General features: G+C 39.6%; 1 protein-coding gene across 20 annotated transcripts in view; it reads right to left on the minus strand.

Moving 5' to 3' along the window:
• The window catches only part of ANKRD44 (ankyrin repeat domain 44), a 130306-nt gene that overhangs the window by 7351 nt on the left and 99280 nt on the right, over window positions 1–23675 (minus strand). For 12 of the 20 annotated variants that reach the window (XM_086897082.1, XM_086897071.1, XM_086897081.1 and 9 more), the window contains exons 17-26: window positions 13519–13590; window positions 11885–12086; window positions 8003–8081; window positions 6843–6960; window positions 5933–6149; window positions 5184–5271; window positions 4230–4313; window positions 2855–3000; window positions 1948–2030; window positions 676–758 (exon numbers count right to left, since the gene is read on the minus strand). In XM_086897082.1, coding sequence (XP_086753208.1) covers window positions 676–758; window positions 1948–2030; window positions 2855–3000; window positions 4230–4313; window positions 5184–5271; window positions 5933–6149; window positions 6843–6960; window positions 8003–8081; window positions 11885–12086; window positions 13519–13590 — 1172 coding nt within the window. Of the gene's footprint in view, window positions 1–675; window positions 759–1947; window positions 2031–2854; window positions 3001–4229; window positions 4314–5183; window positions 5272–5932; window positions 6150–6842; window positions 6961–8002; window positions 8082–11884; window positions 12087–13518; window positions 13591–19304; window positions 19332–23675 lie in introns of all 20 variants that reach the window. The other 8 variants (XM_086897078.1, XM_086897069.1, XM_086897066.1 and 5 more) reach the window with 1 other exon arrangement.

Consider the following 23675-nt stretch of genomic DNA (forward strand, 5'->3'; position numbering starts at 1 on the left):
CTCTGTTAGTGCAGAGCAGCTGGAAATTAAAAATAGCCATTGGTTTGCTCCTTTCCTGGCCCAACACCCAATTCTCCAGTTTGGGGACAGCTAGCAGGACAGGAAAAAAAACATTTTCATATTGGAAGAGGGGAAAAAAGGACTAAGATGGAATGAATTCTTCTGCAAGCTTTAGGTGATCTGCCACCTCACCTGAACTCTCCTAAGGTGGGATTCCCCCGTGCCAACAAACGATTGCAGCTGATAACATATGCTATGGACAGAAGCTGCGCATAAAATATCGGCTAAAAAAACACCTTCTGAGAACTAAATGTACCACCTAAAGTCTAAGTAAGTCTAAATAAATTATTTAAATTTAAGGTGAAGCTCAAAAAGCTAGAAAATGCCAGAGGTATACTTATACATTCATATGGTTAATAGACATTTTGATGTAGTCTTCAAATAAATTACCTCATATAATTTTTCCAACAGATCATGCATAAAAATGGCATCAATAGAATCAAAATTCAAAGTAAGAATGCAATACAATTTGGGTCTTTTTCAAGGGAAAGCATTCCAAAAAATCAGAAATTAACTTTACTATTCTAGGAAGTAATCTGAGCCATGAATTTGAAATTGTAAACTGGAATATGCTGGTAAATTGACTGAACTGGAGAGGATCAGGCTAATACTTACGTCTGCAATGCATTATTTTTTGCATTAATAAGGCTCTGTTCTTGGATCTTGTCAAGTATTAACAAGGCACATTTTTCATGACCCTGTAGTCAGGGAAAAAAAACCCAAAATGTTAATTTGATGAGGAGTTTGAAATAGAGGCAAAAGAAATGTTACATAATAAAAATGAAATTTAATAACTCGAAATACAAAACACTCTGCTCAGTAAGACTGTGTATGTAGAAGGTGAACTAAGCAAGTCTTAAAATACCATTTGTGAACCACCACTGCTGGGATGTTTTAGCACATTTAGAAATGTAGACATTCACCTGTCTTTCAACCCTGCATTCATTAAATATGAATTCACTTCCTCAGCTTTCAGAGAATGCTGTGTTTTCTCTTGAGTGAGAGTTCAGTGGATGATTTATCAGAACTCCACAGTGACAGAGAATGCTTTCATCTCAGAAACGAATACCATGCTTTGTGGGTCTTTAAATGCCTTTCTGTATTATTAATAAACTACTACAAAACCTCTTCGGTGTCAGAGAGCTTGCACTCTCTGACATTGCATTGACAATTGCATTGTGCACTTGCACAATGGAACTTTGGGAATAATACAGATCCGGGCCTTATTTCTGATCCTGTTGCAGCACAGCAAGTTGCAGATGCTGAGCCTACAGTCCTGGCAGGTGAACAGCTGCCTGAAGGACCTTGAGAATTCAGCTCATGTGTCTGCAGAAACTGGAGTAATATGATCACACTGGAATCCAATCTGTGGATAGGAGCAAAAGAAAAGGCCCGGGAGAGGGAATCCTATGGGCATTTCTTCTTGCAGAAATAGCACTAGAAATCTGAATTATGAGGAAGAAAGGTTAGGAAGAGACACCATCACCCATCTAATCAATACTTCTGGTTTCACTCCTGCTTCATAAAGGAAAAATTTTGGGCTTCTTTCACAGGAATAGGAGATTAATAAAAAATTATTTTATTTTTCTTTGTTACTGAACCTGTTAAACTGTTTTACAGTGAGATTATCTGGTAAAACTTTAAAGGGTTTCCTTTACTTCTCTTAGTGTCACTAACTTAAATTTCAGCTGTCATAAGAGCCATCCCTATTTCTCAATGTACAGTACTTTAAAACAGACTGGAGAAAAAGCTTGGAACAACTTTCCCTTCCTCACCACAGCCTTGACCACCACATTTCCACAGCAGAAAAAAGCTTGGGAGCATAATCACACGCATATGTTCATACAGACTGAAGAGAGTAAGAACACAGAGAGGTCTTCAACTTACTTTACTGCTAGCCAAGTGCAAAGATGTATTCAACTCCTTGTCTTTTAATGTCAGGTCAGCCTTGGCAATGTTCACCAAAAAGTCTGAGGTATAGAGCAGAAATCAATGAACAATCCCAATGGGCAGATGAACATATCAAAAGAGAGGATAAAATGACTGTTTCAATATACATGTGCACAGATGCTAATCAATTAAGTCTTTATGTGATGTAAGCCTTATAATAATGAAATTAGTGACTGAGAACAGACTAATCTTGTGCAGTTAATCAGCAAGCAAATGCAGAGCTAGCAGCTAATTTTTGGTGCCCCAAACTGTCAAACAAATATCGATCTTAATTTATTTATGAACTTCCCTACTTGCAGATCAGCAATTTTTGTCTGAATCGCCTCCACCTGAGCACAACTGTAAATCCCACTTTGAGAGGACTAAGGGGATATAAAGAACTGGGGGGGCAGCCTGTGCTGTTGAGTTGGAGGAGAAGGGAATTCTGCAGAGCCCGTAAGATCTCCAGTCTGTGTGCCTGTGGCACACAGTCTAGCCTGGAAAAAGCAGCTGCTGATAGCTGCCTTTTCAAGAATGGGGCTTCCTATAAGGCAGGGCAGGAAAATAATCTTTTTCACACATGCAGCTTTACTGCTTCTCAAAATCAAGGGAATAAACAGGAGAACAGAATTACTTCTGTCCTCATGCTCTTTACAGTGTGCTCTTGGGAGGAAGTAAGACTCAAATTTGTCATTGCAAATGTTCACCAAGACTGCAAAGAAGAAGAAGTATTTTTTAACGTATGAAAAGCTATCTCCTTCCAGAAGGGTACTATCCACATAACCTATTTCCCTTGCTCAGTTTTGCCAGGATGGCAGGGGTTAGCCCCGTGGGGCAGAAGTGCAGGGCCGGAGGCTGCACTCACCGACGGCGCCCAGGTGCCCGCTGTGCGCTGCCATCATGAGCGGCGTTCTGCCCGCGCGGTCGGCGGCGTTCACCTGTGCACTGTGGCTCAGCAGCAGCTGCAGGCACTCCACGTGGTCGGCGAAGGCTGCGGCGTGCAGGGGCGTCCTGGGGGAGCAACACCCACACAGCTTGTGCTGAAGAAGGGCAATATCCTGACCTCCCCAAAAAACTCAAAGTGCAAGACATTTTATTTTTCTTCCCATCAAATCTGAGTTGTCACCATAAGAAGGTTGTGGTAGTGGCAGCTGGAGTAAGTTAAACAATATTTCCAGTCTCCAAAGGTGGGTATGATAGTATGGGGATATGATACTGTGAAGAATCTTGTATTAGCAGCCTGTTTATTTTAACAGAGCATATTGTATAACATGAAAAACAGTAAAATCCCTCATCCTTATTAATCTGATTTTAGTTTTATTGTAGCAAGCCTCAGTTGGGAAGAATTATCAGAAAAAAAGAGATCTGTTATTTAAAACAAATTAAAATATTTTGAATTGTAGTCAGAGATACTGCAGCAACAAGCCACAAGTAACTGCAGTACTATAAATGGCAGAAGGAATTCAATCCCCTTTGAAGGTTATCAGTTTTTACAAGACATAGACACTGGAACTCATCCGCTGTGGCTCTCTGGCATTTTGGGTCTGGAGGGTGACTACTAGACATGAAAGATACTTGGTACACAGCCCAGCTCAGCGCTGCTCCTGTTTTGCTTATCAGCAAAGGTGAGGTGCTCTTACCCGCCTCACAAAATTCAGTAATCACTGCTACTGAGGGTATAAAATTTGTTTTAATCAAAGGAAACAATGAATGTTCAGTTTTCAATATTTCAGCAATTTTAATTAAATATATACATATATGGTGAGGAGATTCTCAATGTGACAAACGAAGGATTGGCCTGAATGCCCATCTCTTGCTGTAATAGTTTTATTTTTGCTGCATAGATATTCTCAGCTGTGTGCCCTGAGAATGCCAACAACATGAAAACCATTAATGAAATACTTTTCTGTATGTAATAGCATCACTCCATTTAGCAAAGATGTCTTTCAACATTCAAGAAAGAAAACAGGTCCAGGGAAACAGCCTATAGCTGTTCTAAACAAACAAAATGCTATTTCTATTATATTTTTTCATGTATACTCTGACACTGAATACTTCATATTCTTGCTTTAGTGAGACATCACTTAGCTGTGCTGCAGTGTAAACTGCTGTCTGAAAGAGTCAGCATGACATGTCTTAGCTCAACCATAACAGATAAGGATTAGTGCGAGAGGTTCAGAAAGAACTATGAAAAATACTGAATGGAGTCATGAAATACAATTTGTTCAAGGAACTTTTACCTTCCTTTGTCATCTTCACAATTGACAATGCCGGCATCGATGGCTCCGATGAGTAGTGATGCACAGTTTTCATGATCATTGATTCTGCCAAAGAAAATACATTTTTGAAAAGGTCATGGCTACATATTTTTCCACTTTCCAATATTGGTTTATTTTACTTCCCACTAATATTTCTTAGTGGCTATTTCTAAGTTACCCTAATATGCCTTTGTCTTAATGCTTTTAGTCACACTTCTGCATATTCATCATCTCTCCATTTAACCAAACTGCATCTACGATGGATTTCAATCTCTAAGCTGATCAGCTAAACTGATCCTTAATTCATTATACACAAAGGTAATTTCAAAGTCCAGAACAAAGCTAGGATTAAAACCTTAATATCTTAAAATCCTTACTCTAAACGTCAAACACACTTGGGCTGGGAAAGCACTCAGTTATAGACACTTACAGGAAGAGAGCTTTATTCTAATGTTTAAAGTACTGAAACCCACATCTCTTCCAAGTCACACATTTAGCACTTTGATTTGATGGATGTGTTCAATTAGTACTTTTTCTGGGTTTTGCTGATTTGTCTCATTTCTTTAGGAGAATGAGCAGTATTTAGTAACAGTAATGGACACAAAGTATAGCTGACACACTTCCACACTGGATTAAAAGCTATTTTCATCTTAAATTTGCAAACATGTTTAAATTGCACACATTTTAGTGAGCTTGAGAATTGCATACTGGTTTAAAATAATATGAATACTGACATATTTTTCAAAGCTGTTACTAGAAATTTTGATTTAAAATAATATGTTTCAGCCACAAGGAATTGTATTTCAAGTGATCAGCTTTAAAATCATTTGCTCATGCAAATAATTTCCAAAACAGCTTGCTTTATTCTCATACTGCTACTTTCTGCAGACATATCCTAAAGCAACATGCAGTTGTTACTGGAGATTTCTTACTTACACGGCACAGTGCAGTGGAGAGAAGCTATTACCATAGAACTTGTGGAAAAGTTTTTGTTCCAAGAGTACCTCTATGCAGTTTTCATGCCCTGTGAGAAAGCAGATATTTCACAGTGTTGCACAAAGCAGATAGCTGACTTAATTCATATTAGCCTTACACAGGTTGGAATTTCACACTTTTAAGTTCAAAGTTGAACATGATGTGTATATGAGCTCTTATATGATAAATCAGAGAATTTTTAAATTTTATGGCAGCAGTAAGAGATATATGGCCTGATTTTAGCATTTATTGAGAAAAAAGGAAAGAAAAAAAAGCTCTTTTTAATGTATGTCATGTATGTTGCATTACATCCAAAGCTTAAATGTCAATTCTGAGAAGCTTCATCCTTATATTAAGCAACAAGTTCAGATTATCCCGTTTAGAATAATCAGTTCAGAACATCCATCTATTCACACGTTTTCTTGCACCAAGAGCTCAAAGGAGCGTTCCTGGTCTCACAGAAATCAATTTCAGCATGGACATGAATAAAACCAGAATGTCATCCTGGCTTCTTGTGATTTGGAGCCGCAGAGTCCCTGGGAGGTAGCGCTGGAATTTCCCTGGCCTCTGAACTGAAGGGTGCACATAGCAAATGCTAACTGCAGACAGCAAACAGGGATAATTTGCCTCTTCATTTCCAGCTCCCCCACCACATTTCCCCACTGCTGAGGCCACCCTTCACCCGGGCAGTAGCTCCAGGAGAGCCTTACCATTGTAACAAGCCCAGTGCAGGGGTGTGTAGCCCTGGTTGTCTTTCAGGCTGCAGTCCTCCTCAGAAAGTGCCACCTGCAGTAACTCGCTCAGCCACGTGGCGTGACCCCGGGCTGCTGCAAAGTGCAGAGGTGTCCTGCCTCTGGCATCTTTACACAAAATAGAGACTTCTTTCTCTAACAGCATCTGAACACATTCTTCATGCCCTGTCATGATCTGGTAACAAAGAAATGAGTAAAGAGATTGACAAAACACAGATTCTTGCCCCGGAAATACGGAATGTGATTGATGCCTGTGAATGTGAAATGGTGTGGATGGGATTCAGCAAGCAGAGATGAGAGCCCCTTTGCTCACCTGCTGAACTGCTCACTGCAGTTATCATAGAGTTGTGTATAAATATCATCCCTTGCATCAGTTCCACATTGGGTAAGAAGCTAGACTTAGCTAGGAAAGTCTAGCTTAGTCAAGCTGGACTAGAAAAGATTAGATCTGCCTCAAGTTTCACCACCTCTAGAAAAAACTTAAAGGACTTACTACTTACTTAGCATTCCAAGAAAAATGAATGTAACTACTGGCCAGTTCTTTCAAAGAAATTATTTTCAAAATTCTTAAGTTGCTCAGTTACAAGAATAATGATTGCTATTATAAAGTGTCTAGAGATAAAACCAACCAAACAAAAAAGTGGTCTAATCATTATTTTGGCTAATTAATTAATGCAAATTAATGCAAATGTGAAATAAAAGCAAAGCATCACTAAGAGCAGATCTGTCTTTCTTTGTGTCTCACTGATTATGCTTGGTCATGTTTCCAATCATTTACAGTGTTCTCTAGATTTAAATATCCCTGTGCTTATAAGTGAATTGTAGTCACAGCAAAACAAATAATAAAGGATTATAAAAATTAAGTCACCCCTCGATGTAAAGCTGTGCATCCCAGGAGATCAGCTGCATCTACAGATGCTTCTTTTTCAAGTAATAAAGAAACAGCATCAATGTGCCCATATGCCACTGCAAGCATTAGTGGAGTTCTAGGAAAAAAAAAAAAGAAAAGCAGAGCAGTGATAGCTATAAAATGGCATTTGTCCCTGCTAACTTACACAGAGAAATCAGGAAGCCCTGCATTTCTTGCCACTCCTACCCATGAACCTGGTTCTTTTCCCCATATTTATACATGACACCCAAGTGAAGACCTTTTCTATGAAATTATTAAGACATTTAACAACCAACTGCCATGACTGAATTAGTAACAAACCCACTTGTAAGCAGTTTACAGAGCAACACCTTTCAAGACAATGTGTTCTCTTAATGACCTACAATTACTATCACCTCCAGTTTTACAATACCAAGTCTTGTGAATGCATGTCCCTGCTAGTTACCAAGATAAAAATGACCCTAAGTATTTATTTTGCAAATGCTGCACAGTTGCTTAAAGGGGATGAAAGAACATGAGAAAAATATTCAAACTGAAATCTGGACTAACATATCTTTCATTTGTTTCTGAAAGAGATCTATTCTCCATCTATTTTTAGGCAGACTAATACCATTTAAAATTAAATATGCAGACATTATATGTTCCAGACACCCCAAATGAGTTTCTCAAACCGTTCACATTTTCACTTTAAAAATATGTCTTATTCTCCCTCTATAACTGCCATTTAACAAGCAGTAAAATTTTTGTAGGAACATCTCATATGCATGTGCCACCTCAAATAAACACTGTGTGCTACTGCACCAGTCTAATGTACCAAATAAACCCTAGAATAGCAATGTTTTAGAAGGAAAAAGAATCTACAGAAACATCTCAGGAGCTTGTTAATTTTTTATTGAATCTGGCCCTCCACATCTATAAAAGATTGTTTAAAGTATGAAGCAGAGGCTAAGATTAATGGTTAGTCCTTTCCACATGGCTTACATCAACTGAATGTGTACTTTGTAATCTCTGCCAAATTCTATGAGCAGAAGTGCAGGAAATACAGTATTTCAAATAAGTACTTTTTTTGTGAGAAATATGAGATGCTATTTGAATTACAGAGCTGGAAAAAAAAAAAAAAGCCCACAAAGAAAACTTACTGTCCTTTGGCGTCTGTCACATCAGGGTTGTCTGCAACTTCCAGCAACAACCGTAAACAAGGTGTATGGCCATTAATGACTATAAAGGAAAAAAATTATGTTTAATTTCAGATACTTTTCCACTGGAATGCTTAGGGATAAGAATATCCTTATAAACAAGGAAAATACTCCACCATATAGGAGATCCATATTCCCTCAATTTTCATTTAACTTGTGCCAGTGAAATGGTGAGCTGTTTTTTCCTTGACCTCACAAAGATGAGGATTAGTTCTCTTAGATAGAAAAATCCCAAATGAGTAAAACAGAAATTGTGATATTCACTACTGAGATTTCTACTAAAGCAGACAGCATTTCAAAATTCCCCAGACTGAGCAGGCAAGCAAGGCTTTCTGCACTCAGGGCTGGAACACAGTAGGAAGTACACTGTCAAGGCTACTTCATGTTATGTGTGCTGCACAAGTGAATACTTCAGTGCTGCAATGAAAAAAAAAAAAATCTGCAAAGAATGACCAACAATACAAATGTCATACTTATAAAATCACGTAACATCAGAGACTAAAATCACCTTTGAGTTTATCCATTTTATAAAAAACGAAACTTAACAAAAACATTTGTGTTTGGAGTTTTGGTTTGGATTTGGGGGGGGCTTGTATTTTGTGTGGTTTTTGGGTTTTGTTGTTTTGGGTTTTTTTATGTAACCCATTGCTGCTAGGAAACAGCTCTGAGTTACTACATTCTGTAGGGCCTGGCACTGAACCCCATCTGTGTGTCAGCTGGCTTTGAGGCTTCAGACTTTCATAGGATGAAGAGACAGATATTTTCTTCTTTGAAAAACAATTCCTGTGCTCAGTAGATATATGTTGTGTTCTTATTACAGCTAGTCATGCATTCACACTGCCTACACCCTGTGGGCTGAGGCAAAACCCTTGGACACCACCTATGTCACATCATGCTGGCAGAGAAACCGGTGCACATCATCACATTTAAATTACACATCCAAAAATAATCTTAGTTGATTTACCCAGAAAAATAAAAGTTATTTTAGTTATTTACCACTAAGTAATGACATACACATAAGATGTAAATGTTTCTGCAGGGCTGATGATTCACTGGCTTCAGGGGGGGAAATAGAGGTCTCTGTTCTTTGTCCCAGCAGGAGAAACAAAAGTCATAAAAACATAAAGACATGTTCACAAAGATGTGTGAAAATGATTTTGGTAAACGAGTTTTAGAACACATACTCCCAGAAACTCTTAGGAGCTGACCCAGTGATTGCTAAGCGTTACAGGCCCTTGCAGGGAATGTTAGTTTTGCCAACAGATCCACAGCACTAACACTAGGGGAACATTTGCAACGGATTCCCCGGGGTAGCCGGAGGAGAGGCTGGTGGTAATAAAATTACATGGAGAATGTATCATTTAGGAGAAGGAAATTCTCCATGTTATGAGGTCAGAGGAAGTCTATTGCTTTCTGGGGACAGACAGAAAAAAGAAACACTTCATTAGGTGAGTTCTATACTCAAGTCACAAATCCCTTTACTGCCACAAATGTGCAGAATCTTGTCATCCACTGCTTGAGGCCTCCTGAGCTCTGTGTTCAGCAATTGTGCCAGTGTAATTAGGAGGAATGAGGGCAAACAAGTTTAAGGGGATGGATGCACATCGCCTTCTTTGTTTCCTCCCATGTGGAAACTCACAGTGCTGCATGTGCAAGTGCTCACTTCTGTGCGTGCAAATGCACACTGGCACTCAAAGGAATAACTCAGCAAGAATTCTGTTTGATTTCTCAAAATGCACCACTTGAGCAGCCAAGGGATGAGCAGCAGCTGCCAGCCGAGTTCCCAGCAGGTGGCACCAGCCCTTGCTGAACACTGCTCACCCGAGCGCTTCCTTACCGAGCGGCACATCGCAAGGGGATCGCTGGAGGTGGTGGTGGTAAAAGCTTTACTCCAGAGATCATTTCATCAGAACTCTACAGAGCTCTTGAGTGGAAGGTTCTAAACGTTGTCTTAATGGATATTTACCCCAAGTGCATTTAACTCACATTTGAAAGCTTTCAAATTCATGACAGTGGTGAATTTACTGAGGAGCTCAAATACTCAACCCGTCTGTGCATTGCTTTCCCTTCTGCTCAAGGTAACATGTTCTCTTTTGTGTCTCATTCCTGAGTGTAGGATTTTCTTGCTGTTTTTCCTGGTTGGGCTTTTTGTATATGTGGTTTTGTGTTTGTTTTTAACACATATCAAACTAATTTTGCTTCACTACAAATTTAAAGAATAATTTATCTGCATGCCTGGGAATGTCTTTAAGTCTGAGAAGCAAAAAGCATCACGGACCAGAAAAATCTGCAATGAATCTTCCTACTGGTTTCACATGGAAGGCACTCACTACATTGATGGAGGTGATGAAAAAGCAAATTAAAAGGGGGCAAGGCAGGGGAACACAATTTGAATTTATATGACAGTAAGAAAGGTGTGTATTAAAATAACATCTCCCATTCAACAAGTTTACCCAATTTACTCAACGGATTTATTCAACAGATTCGTATCTTAAGTCAGAGCTGCTAACAAAAATATGGTTTTGTTACCATTCACTTTTCTCAGTACTGAAGAACCTTTACAGTTCAGTTGTGACAACTAGAAACTTATGTCACTATAACCACATTTTTAAATAAATGCAAAACTTTGCTGTAGTGATGACGTACCAGACAAAGTCACACCTTGTTCCCATCAGATCCCAAGACATGTTAGAAGTAACTACAGGGAAAGTTCTTAAAGTTCTTGAACAACACAGCTCAGTTTTGTGGTAGCACTAATACTGATTTCAATTAATTAAACAATCAGTATTTATCATAGGAAGAAATGTGCTGAGTTCTGATGCAAAGTTTAAGCAGACAGGAAGCATTTTTAGTATTCAGTGTGGATCAATTGCAAGCATTTCCTTCAGTACTGCAGACAAAATTGGTAAGTCTATTTGACCTCATGTTTCCAGGTTGCACTTACATGATCACACACAGGGAATAAACTGATACTACAGAATATATATGCATTTTTGCAAGACTGAAAGATAAGCAGAAAGACAATTAAGTCTGGTCCTGAATTAATTATCTACGTGGTATTAATTTTCCTTCCCACTAGAGGCCACTGCTACCCTGTACCGAGCCCCTCCTGGAGCAGGAGAGACACATTCCCTTTGGCACCTCCACGTATTTACCTGACAGGTGCATGTCAAATAATAACCTTCAAATAAATGACAAAGTCTACATTTCTCAGCTAATTTTGCATGTTACATAATTAACACCCCACACAGGAGGAAATGAGCAGGCTGCCAGCAAGTGCAAGTTCACAGGCTGCCTCAGGAGGAGGAGGAAGCCTGAAAGAGGGGGGTGAATTTCTGTGGTGTTGCCACTGCAAATGGCTGCAAGTTCTGAACACCAGAATAATTTCATTGCCAGTCAGAGCCCACATCTATTTTTCAACCTTTCTTCCAAAGGAGAAGCAGTGAGGCAAGTGTTCCCTCCTCCCCTGATTATTTGGCTGAAGAACCAGCAAGAGAAGGTGTCATGAGGGAAACATCACACCTCCTGAAGAGCAGGCAACAGAGAGAAGCAAGCAGGTAAAGGGTAAAGCAGTAGTGGTGTTACAAAAATATGGGATTCTGTATGAGGGAGGACTGAACCACAAGGATAGAGGCAAAAAAGATGAATGAAAGGAAAGAAAAAGGGTTTCAATGTGCAACATCAGCAAACAAGTATCACTCCTCAGGACATGTGAGAATTTTGTTCCCTTTAGAAGAAATGTGCACAGCAGCAGCAGGTAAGTGAAGGTACCTGCTTAGGTGTGGGAGGCTTTATACCACAAGGGCAGCATAAGATCACACTCACCTGAGGCATGGAGGGGGGTCCTTTTGGTGACATTGTCCTTTACGGTGACAGAAGCACCCTGGCTGATGAGAGCTTCCACACATTCTGCATGTCCTCTAAACGCAGCCAAGTCCAAAGCAGTGCGTCCCTTCTCATCCCTAATATCCAGATCTACCAGAGATTGGAGAAGTACCTCCAGAGCTTGATGATGACCATTATAGGCCTAGAATTATGAAATGTGTCATGTAAAGAACACAACTCCCATCTTTCAAAGACCTTTCCAGTAAATAGTGAATAAAATCCATTCCTTTCAATGTCTCCTAAACACAACAGAAACCAGTTTTCTTGATTCCTTATGACTCTATTCAACCTTCAAGAATTTTTCCAAATTACATGGTACCCAAGAAATTAAAAAATTCCTAGTGTTTAGGAAAAGAAATTATGATTCTTGATTTGCTCTAACCTTCTAGTCCAACCTAAAGTGAGGAAAATTCAGGCAATAACTTGCCAAGCCAGCACAGGTGAATCAGCAATGAATTTTTCACATGCTACAGTATCTGACAGCAAAACATTTGCTTCAAAATCTTGATTCACTAGAGAGATCCATGGATTATCACCTAACTGGTGCTGAATTCAACACATGTGCTGGTCTCCAACTAAACAAAAGTGATTCTCAAACCAGATGTGCAAATACAAACACAAACTTGACCTGTTTTTTACAGCTGATGCTTCATGGAGAATTCATGCCAGCAGGTACATTTGGTAGAACAACTACAGTGGACACACAGATGCATTTCCAGACCACAGCCACACTGGGGCCAACAGCACAAACACAGGTGGCATTGCAAAAACCCAGTGGACAGTGCCAGAAATTGGAAATGTTTTGTTCAGCTTAGTAGAGCCTCCCCTCCTCTCCTCATTGACGTACTAAGAGCATCTTTTTATTTATACACAGTTGTATAGTTAGTATTAGCAGAGTTGAAGCTGTGAACTCTCCATGCCTGAAGACATTCAAAATGTGCTTGTGCACAGCCCTGAAAACATCTGCTCTACCTGATTCTGCTTTTACCACAGAGGTGGGACTCAATCTCCAGAGGTCCGTGTCAACCTCAGCCATTCTGTGATTCTGACAAAGAAAACTGGGAATAGGAATCTTGAGCTCTTGGGACAGGGGAGCAATTGTTATCTCTGAGGCCACCTCTGCTGGATCCTGTGTGATTGATATGCCAGTCTCCATAGCATTCTCTGCTGCATTTTAAATGCTTCCCCACACCTTGCTGTGTACCAGTTTTTTTGCACTGCACCTCTCCACCAGAACATCAGAGAATCTCAATCCATTATCAAAGATCCTAGGCTCAAGCTTTGGCCTCATATCTTTAAACTAGTTCTAAATACAAGTATGAATTTCCATTTAATTTCACCTCGGTGTCAGCGTCATCTTCTTACCCAAGTGTTAGAATCAGGAAGAGCCAAGAGCTTCAACTGCCTAAAACTTAATTAATGATTCCAGCCCAGAACCTGGCTTTGTTACATCTAGGCCTACATCCCTCCCCGCCTTTTTCAAAACAAGCCTGCAGTTAAACTTGCTTCAAAGGCAAGATTAAGGAACTACTCTAGGAGATGCTGCTCAAACATTTTACACATCTCATACTTACAGCTAAATGCAAAGGACTTTTTGTAGCTGCAGAATCAGATTCCTCAAACATATTGTTTGTTTTTTCCAGAAGCTGGGAAGAAAAAAAATAAAGTCTTATAACATTTTAACATGAGACAGGTTAAACTTTCATGGACTATAAATCTATAAATCAGCAAAGTTGTATTTTGGCCACAGTAACTATTGAAGGATTGCATAGTATTTTCAAATTTTTTCTGCAGAGGGTAAAGCTATAAAACCAGTTTAAAGGCTTGTAATGAACATCCTTACCCTGATTAATTAGTTTCCATGAGATCCTGGAGCCTGCTTGGGTGAGAAAGGAGCCCTTAAAACAATGGATTTGTGGAATAGAGCCCTCAGTAAATTTACATTGGAGAAAGCTCAGTTTCATGATTACACAGCATATGCAAGCCATGTCTGATACAGTGTTTTGGGTAATTCTCACACATAATTAGCACTGGGAATAATTATAACTGAGCTATGAATCATTGATAAATTATAAAATTGACTGAAAGAACAATCTGCTCCTACAATGACAGTCTTCCAAAATGTAACATGTCCCTGAACTCTTACAAGCATCCAGTAATTCTAGTAACAAATTTGTATAATTATCTTTATTTTACGGCTTAAAACCAAGGACATTTTGATCCCTCTAGAAGGAGGAGCTATGGAAAAGCACCACTCCACAACAGGACAGGAACCCTGACAATTTATCCAGCTGAGGCGGCAAAGAAAATCATACACAGCGTCACCGACGCTTTTGACAGTTCAACATCTGTTGAGTGGCACTGCTCATGTGCACGGCCTTTTGCTTAATAACTACTCAGAGTTAGCCTCCAAAAGCTTTTTGGGTCTGGAAATTAGCATTTTACAGAAAATCAGCAATGGGGGACTGAAAAGCATGACAGTCAACTAAAACAGACTTGTAATGTTTCTAAGGCCACGAGTAAATTTTTCAGTCTTTTTCAAGGTTTTTTGTTTGCTTGGTTGTCTGGTTTGTTTTGTTTTTTTAAATAATAAAGAATTAATTAAAAGACAGAAAAAGAAGAAAGGAAGGAAGTTTTTTTTGATAATCTGGACAATTTTAGGCTATGCCAACATGGAAAAATCTCCAAAGAGACCATGAAAGGCTACAGGAGTGCTTGCCTGTGCTGTGAGATGATGGCATATTCCTAACTGATGTAGGCCTGAACTTTTGGTGTAACAACTTAGTCTGCAATAGATCTGTATCAATGATAAATTGATCCAATGATAAATTGACCCAAAAATCAAACTGGAATACAAATTAGTCTTAATAATGCTTATGGTGTTACAAATCTCTTATTCAACAAGGATGCTATTCTGAATCCTATGGAAATGCTAGAAAATTAAGCAGTAATTTAATTTCCTTGTGTATTTTGTGCCTAGCAATATGTCAAGATGATGTGTTGATAAAGATACCAGTCATAAGCAAGTAGATGTGTGTATTAACAGGTAATGCAAATTTTGACACTTCCTTACAGCTAAGGGGAAGAAAAAACATCAAGCCTCCCACCAAGTTTCTTGGTAGGTTTGGGGCAGAGTTAAGAAACGCATTTGGTGTTGCCATGTGGAACCACCTCCAGTTAAAATACTGTTCTTCTCTTATATAAGAGAGCTGTGAACAGGATGAAGCAGTAGCCAGCTCTGAGTACACAAATGCATCTGATTTTCTCCAGTGAGTAAACAAGCTAAAAAAATCCCACCAAACAAACCCAAGCACTAAGCCTGTTCTCTTGCCTACCTGGTACTGGCCTTTAGTCTGTGTCCATGAGGCCAGCACGGCAGACTAATTTAATCATTTTTAATTACATTTATCATCACATATTGAAATTCCAGGATCAAAATCATAACAAGTAAATATTTCCCTTCACCTGTCAGAAGGCTCCAAAAGTCTCCTGGAACAAGGCACATAATTGCCTTTCGAATAGATGAAAAAAAAACCACACAGAAAATTGACAAAATTAAGGCTCTAAAGGTGCAAATTGTGGGATTGGAGAGCCCCTCACAAAAGGCATCTCCATGGCTTAGAGTCAAAGCAGCTAAGGCTGGTGCAGACCAGGCTTAATGAGCTTATTAGTCATAAGGCTGAATATCTCCATCATAAAGTCAAGCGCAAACATGAATTTGATGGCAAACCTGGCAGCTCTCAGAAACAGAGCCATACACTGCAAGAAGAGAAATTATAAAGGAGAACAAGAAGAGGAAAATAAAAGACACAGCACTAATAATTTTTTAGCATTCCTTATCAAGCATCGTGTTCTAACAATTAAGTCACTTGAATGATAAACATAATGTACAAAGAGATAAAAAATACTAAGTCACCAAGAAATTCTCCAGCTTTACCAGTGTTTCTATGGTTCTATGGATGCATTTATAGTAAATTACATATACTTGCTATAATAACACATAGAACAGTGTGTCCTTGGGGGACTCTATTTCCATTATACTTGGAAGAAGCTACGCATAGTTGCATCTGTTTTTAAAAAGGTAAATTTATCATTCCGAATCATTTGTCCTGGCAGCCATGGAAGCTTAAATTCCACAGAGCTCACAGAGCAATCCCAGCATGTCTGCTGTGCTGCAATCCATACCTGCCTGTGAAGCTGCATTTCACCAAAGACAGACAAATAAGCATTAATTAACAACAGTTTACGGTTACTGGTGGCTGACTGGAGAATGTCCCAGCTTATTTCATTTCTTATTTTTTGAGACTTTAGAAGTTTGCCTTGTAGCAGACTGCATTTCTCTGTCGACTGCCACAGATTTTAGGTGGGTGCCAGAACTGTGCAAAGACCCTGCATGTGAAACTGAGGGGCACTCTTCCCTGTGGGCAGGTCAGAACCTTTCTAAAGGCAAGGGGACCCTTCTTCTCTGCCTCTTGAGAATTCCCAGCATGACCCTTTCACTTCCCATGACAGCACTGTTTAATACTGTAAGTATTAAATTAATACTGTAAGTATTAAACAATTATTTTATGAAGTCTTCTTCAGACTCAGAAACAGGAATGTGAATGCTTTGGAAGATGCACACTAAGATAAAACATCAATTATTCAGTTCTAGTCTTACAAACTAACAGCACTACAATATTGCTATTATAAACTTTTCCCCAGTTCAGCATGAAGACGAATAACTTTTACAGCTCTCACCATTTCATTTGTGCAGTAAGGGTATTTAGAGGCATAAGAGGATTTACTGCTTGATTTCATTCTGTGGTTATAATAAATGACTATATAGCAGGATACAGTGTGGGTTCCCCCCCTTCATTTTTGGGGCATTCAGATATGCCAGTTAATGAGTCAGGATACTTCCTGTGATTGTCCTCATAGACTACAATATATTCTAAAATTCTAAAATTCAGCTCTGGTTAAAAAAAAAAAAAAAAAGCAAAAAAAAAAAAGCAAAAAAAAAAGCAGCTTCATGGAGCATGTCAGTAATCTAAAATTACCATTAAGCAGAAAAAGAGATAATACTTTCATCATGCATAAAAGGTTTATGCTATGCTTTTCAAAGCAAAAGTCAAAAGAAACTTCAGACCATAGACAGTGAAACGATGGGCACTATCTCAAACCCTAGAAAAGAATAGAACGTGTGATCCTGTCCAAGCCATCATGCACAGGCACCTCCAGGCACAGCCATTTCAGTGCACTCCCAATAGTTATATCCCAGGTTTGTGCTGCCTGGCACTGAAGTTAAAGGGACTTTCCTTTGAGAGTTTTTCTGTTTAATCAAGGCAGCTTTGACATTCCAACACACACACTGCCAGTACTGCTGGTGAACCCCTGCAGTTTGGTGCTACTCACACTAACTGTAAAATGGCAAAGCATTAGATTGGCTGTGTATATTCTAAAAATGGCCTTTACTCTGAAAAGTTATTCATCTAAGAGTGTTCAGAAATGTCCACACACGAAGAGCTGATCAAAAGGTAATAAAGTCAAAATGAATAGTTGGACACTGCTCTTACGCAACAATTATGCAGCGGTGCTGCTGATCACTTACAAGGTCATTCAGAAGTGGCATTTAGTCATGATTTTTAATGTCACTTTCAGAACTGAATACAAATATATGAGCTAGGTGTCACTTTGCATCTCATATTTCCTGATAAGTTGCAACAGATAATCGTCTCTGCTCTGGGAAAACATGCCACCAGCAGCTTCTTTTAAATAAAGGCTTTTCCAGCAAGTAGCCAGCACAAGATTGAAAACCCTCATCAGTTGTTTCTGATGATATAGAAAACAGCAGTAAAATGAACCTCTGAACTACTTTATCTCAATCAGGGAAGCACATTTTAAAATCTCAGAATTATTCCTGATTGATGAAAAATCCAAAGGTGAAGTGGCACAAACATATCCTTGGGGGAACAAGCAATCCTGTAAGCTCTCTCCATATTTAAGATCAAATTATTTTAATTTGACCAGGTTAAAACCAATACCCCTCTTAACCTAGTGCTGAAGCTTTCCTAAGATCAGGCTTTAAAAATCTGATTCATCAATATTGCCATCAGTTTCACTCACATGCACTGATAGGGGTGAAGTTAAATTAACTTAAGCAAGAAGTATTTTCACAAGAGGCTGGCTGAGCCTGAAGAGATATGTTAGTGCCTCTGTGCAGCTCCTCCAGTACAAAGTTTAAGTATCCAATACCCACCAGAACAGTCACCACCATGCAAGCAGGACACTTACCTGGCATATAAGAGAACAATGTTCAGATCTTTAAACGTATCTAAATCTGAAACTCAAGCAGGCCTCCATGCCCCAGGCTGTTCTCAGCTGGGGCACTGATCTATCGGAGCTCTTCCACTCCATACAAAATCATTTCATGTTCAGCCATAGGAGTGCCATACTCAGTGGGTCATAGACACAGGTGATTGTCACCCAGTGGGTATTTAAACAGTGCAGAACAGCTCCAAATGAGAGTGAGGGATCACCCCCAGTACCAGCCTGAATAATATGTTGGTTACTCCTAGGGATGTAGAAGTCCAATTCCTTTGTCAGTCAGAGCATAGATTTGAACCTGGGACTTTCACACTCAAATCACGCGTATCATGTTTCTTTCTGCCCAAAAATTCTACCTCAGAGGTTCTGTAAAACCTCACGCTTTTGCTTTAAACTTTGCTTTTAACCTCTCTTAACCAAAGAAACTTTTGCAAATCATACAGGTATGGAAAAGGTATAGGAAAGCTTATATTTAGAGAAATTATTATCCTTAGAAGTTTCCTCTTTAGATAGAAAACTTGAGGACTGGTGAAATACAGTGACAGCCAATTTTTAAAATGTTCATTTCAGTGTTATTTTTGCTACTGTCCTCTCATTTGAGCCTCTACTCTGAAACACACGCAAATACTTTTTAAATTCAAGCCCACCTGAAGCCACATAATTTACATTTCTTCTCCAAAACACTTTAAAATTGGCCACAAACTTCCAGAGAACAGACAAGTGTGGTTCCATTTCACATTACCAAATGCAAAGTTACTTTAACATCCAGGGAAGTGTCATGCCAGCCAGGTACGTGCACTGGACTCACAGCTCCTAAGACTGACTGAGGAGAAGCAACAGCCTTGAGCAAAGCTGGAACCTGCAAGCAGCAGGGAGAAGGAATTCCAATGGAAGCAGAAGCAGCACACATGCAATTGCTTCAAGTACATGGCATGCTGGTTAAGAGCTGTGACTCTTCTTCCTCAGGCTTCACCAGAGTGATTACGAGGATTTGCAAAATACTAAGAAGTTTAAATAAAAATACACAACATGCAATCACTTTTCATTTACTCACTATATCCAATGGAGTTTTGCTTCCAATCTAATTAAAAATGTCAATTAGAATTAGAATAATTAAAGACAGAAACACTCAATTGTAATTGTAATCTGAAAATGTTTCTTGGTTTATTTTTCCTGAACAGTAACTGCATTGCACACAGTGCCTGAACAGAATCACGGACCTGACCCCGTGTGCCCCATCCCTACACTGTGCACACCCAGAGGAAATACTCCTGGAGCAATGCACCACAGCCCCTGTGGAGAGATATCAGTTACCTTACTTCATCAGGAAGGAAGGAAGAGAGGAGAATAATGAGAATGTTTAAGATCAGCCTCCTCAATTGACAAAACACAGATCAACAGATACATAACACACACACACACTGTGGGATGCTTTGCTTAATGAAGTGAGATTGCTTTGTATACCTACAAATACCAATAAACCAATGACAGTTTCTGTTTGAAAGTCTGCTCATGCAGGCAAGCATCTTGTCTTGGATAAATAAACCTGACTGCACCCCTAAAATCCCAGTGACCATAGCTCTTTCTGAGAGCCTAATACTCTAATGCAATATACCAGGATAAAATGTCTTTTTCTTTGGATTCAGTAGATTCGAGGGAGCTAGATATTCTTCACACATAACATTTAAACACCACACACACAGATGCACAGAAAGGTATTTAAGACAACAGCAGAAGTCCGTGATCCCTTTCCTAACTGAAGGAAAAATTACTCCTGAAGTTCTGCAGTGGCCTTGTTGTTCTCTGTCAGAAGAAATCAGATATAAGTGTCTTGCTTCTCCACCCCAGGAAAATTAAAATACAGACTTAAAAAGACAAGAAAGACAGAAAATAAACCCCAGAGATGCTAAGCAATACTTTATCCTACAAGGCAAAGTGCCAGCAGAGTGCCAGGGCAAACAGTAAATTCCTGCCCTCATTGATTTCCTCAGCAGTATTAGCTTATTAGAAAACATTTTTAGAATCCAAATGATCTAGTTTCCAAAGCATAAAATCTAAGCCAAACTGCACTTCTATAAACTAACTTATATCAGTGTACCTAGCATATCTGGGCTCCTACTGATTGTTTAAACAGAAACAGTGAGTACACAATGCACAAAGGCTGACATCAAAACTCAAACAATTAAATCAGTCGACCATGATTTGGGGGATTCTGCAACTGACTGACAAATTAGATGTCTTAAAGTTATTTTTGAGCACTAAGCTCCCAGGTTCTTCTTCTCTTTAGAACCACTTAAGTTAATGACTTTGTGCTTCTCTGCTCCATGTGGGAAAAGCTCTCAAAGACAAAGGTACAGAGTAATTGATCACACAAGACACTGCTGCCTCAGCCTCACACAAAATGCTCCCTTTAAGAAAGAGAGTATTGGTTGTGGAGACAGACAGGCAATTATGAAGGAGAAAACCCAGGTTGTATCCCCCAGATAAAGAGATCTGAGTCAGAAGCAGGCCTAGGGGCTGCCACTGGACAAGCATCCAAGCCAGATCCCCATGTGGAAAAAAGATCTTTAACACCTATCCCAGCCACTGCTGTGATTCACTCATCAGTAATTACCAGTGTCCTGCTCTCAGATGGATGAATGAACACATTTGTGTTGATAGGAAATAGGTAATTAGCAGCAGCCACATCCAAGATTTATAGTGTCTGTGATTTCAATTTCTCCACAGGTTAAGGAATCAAGTGTTTGAAGACATGGCTTATCTGCCTTGCAGTGCACAGCTGCTCTGATCAAAGGTATTCCCCAGCCTCTCCATTCCCAGAGTGGCCTTGTGCTGCCCAGACACCTTCCTCTGCCCCAGCTCCCCAGCACACACAAAGGGATTTGCCTTTTCTTCTGGGCACAGCTTTTGGTTAAACCATTCTCTCCTCCCATCCTCAAATGATTTAGCCCCTGTGACAATTCGATTTCTATCAGTCAAAGAGGGAATTACATTTGCTGATGGACTAAAGAGAAGAGCAGATTAAAAGTAAAAGTATCCATCAATTCTTAAAGTCAGAGAATAGATTTCACTAGAGAAGACAGGCATTTAATTCTGTTTGGCCTAGCATTGCACAGAAACCTATTTTTATCAGCACAAAGCGCTTGACTGTGTCTCCAGATAGAGCTTTAATGTGAAATTACAATTTAAATTCCCCTCTTTTCACACTAATAAAGATCTTGTGATAAGAGAACATTTCAATGTGAAAAATCCACAATATTTTTCTTTTTTTCAGAGGAGTTTGGTGATGTGATCAGCTCTAAAATACCAGGTATCAGTCATGACTGGTATCACTGATTACCAACAGCAAAGCCAGCCCCAGCCTAAACAAACCTGAGGTTATCTCTAGGAGCAGGAAGGCAGGTGGGAGTTTCAGTGGCTTGCAAGCACACATGCCCACCATTCAGCCTTCATCCCTACAGATGGAGAAACAACTCAGGAATCAGCTTCCACTCTTCTATATTTAGCAACATCACATCATTCACTGCAGGGCAGCTACCTCACTAATATTGTAGACAGCCTAAAGGTCCTCCAGGAAAAAAGCTTTGCTTGTTGAGCTCTGTGGTTAAACACACAAAACATAAATTTTGTTTGGGTCAAATATATGACCTTTTTGTTCTTAATCCTTATTTCTCCTAATACCTCCCTACAAAGAAATGTAGCTAAGTTCCAGCCAAGCTATTGGGCTTACAGTAAACACAAAAGTCAAAGAATGAAAATATGTTTCCATAGATAAATCGGCCTTTCCCTAAACTGCATTCAAACGTGTAAATATTTTATAATGCTGAGAAACTGGTGCTTAAAGCACAAGCCAAATTTCCCAGTGAAAGAAACCCCACTAGATACTACATCTTTTTCTTAGGACTTACTTTTTAAAGTGAACGTTCATTTAGAAATAAGCTCTTTTAGCTAGCTGCTAAAAAAAAAAAACAACCGTGGGGGAAGGCAAATGAAAAAATAATCTTACAAGATCTTTTATAAACTTGACATATTCTGGAATACCAAAATAATTCCCAATCATTTTGCTGAAGTTTAGTGTTGTGCATATAGAGAAATACTAGTTATTATTATTCATAGAAAAACAAGATTATTGTTGCACCCACCTTGACTTAGTTTTGACCAGAATTAAAGGTCCATATTACATGTGAACTCTTTCCTCTAACAAATTTTAGACCCATAAAGAGCTGTCTTGTTCCAGGCAAGATAATTCCTAGATATTTTCATGTATCAGCTACCAATAATAAACAAAAAATATTTACCCAGGGGATAAAATAGTAAAAGAACAGCTCATATGGCACTGAAAAATAATGGTTTGTTTACATAATCCCACCTGACTTTGCTTTCAGTCCTTTTGCCATCCTGAATCCCAGCATTGCAAAGAAATCAGTGTAATGGTGGTGCCTGTATCAGTTAGTTAGAGCTATCAAATGTAAAGTTGCTAAACCCCCAACTCAGTAAGTCATGACATAAAAACTGAGTCAGCTTCTTCTGACAGTGGGTGCAAGGATGACAGATCCTGGTCCTACTGCTGGACAAACACAAAGGCTTTCTACACCTTTAGCCTTTGTATTCCAGAGAGAAAATGGCATGCCTGCTACCCTCCAAACACCAATGGAAAAATTCTGCTCCTCTCAAAACTTTCAGGCTGGCACCCTAGCGCACACCAGTGGTCCTGTGCATGCTGAGGGCTAAGATCCATGAAGGCAGAACAGATCACAGAACAGCTGTGTTACTCTAACTCTGTAAATGATGCTTGGCTTGCAGCTATAGTCACAAACACAGGAAGACTGAGAGGGAAAAACATGGAGTTTTTCTTTCCAGGTATAGAACACTCGCTGCACAGCTCAGGCCCATAGTGTGCATTTCACCCCTCCAGATTAAAAGAAAACCCAACACCTCTGACATGCACTGCATTCCCAGCTCTTCCTTTTGTCTGCCCAGCCTGAGCAATGCCAGAATTTGACAGCAGGTCATTGCCTGCAAGTGAAATGTACAGAAAATGTGCCCAGCAATAAGTACAGGAAAAGAGAGGGGACCTTGCTCTGTTTCCAATCCATGCCTCACTGCACACAGGGACTGCAGAAGGAGAATTCCCAGTCAAGATGCTCCCCATCCATCCCCACGGGCAGAGTCACCTGAGATCAGTGCTAGGAGAAGGCAAGGCCAAACTCACTGCCAGGAGCAACAAAGGAGCAGTGCTAATTTTAAGTGTCCTAAATATACATGCTTGCAGGTGGGAGCTAAAAAGGCTTAACACCCCACCTGAAATTCTGCCCCAGGCCTGCCCTGGCAGAGTTACTGCCCCAGGTTTCCAAGCTGCTGGAACCAGCTGCAGGCCAGCTGCAGCATTTTCCTGTTGTGGCCCATGTGGTGTGAAAGCAGCAAG

The sequence above is a fragment of the Cyanistes caeruleus genome, chromosome 7 (genome assembly GCF_971803275.1).
Source record: "Cyanistes caeruleus chromosome 7, bCyaCae1.hap1.1, whole genome shotgun sequence".
In the NCBI taxonomy this organism is placed as follows: domain Eukaryota; kingdom Metazoa; phylum Chordata; class Aves; order Passeriformes; family Paridae; genus Cyanistes; species Cyanistes caeruleus.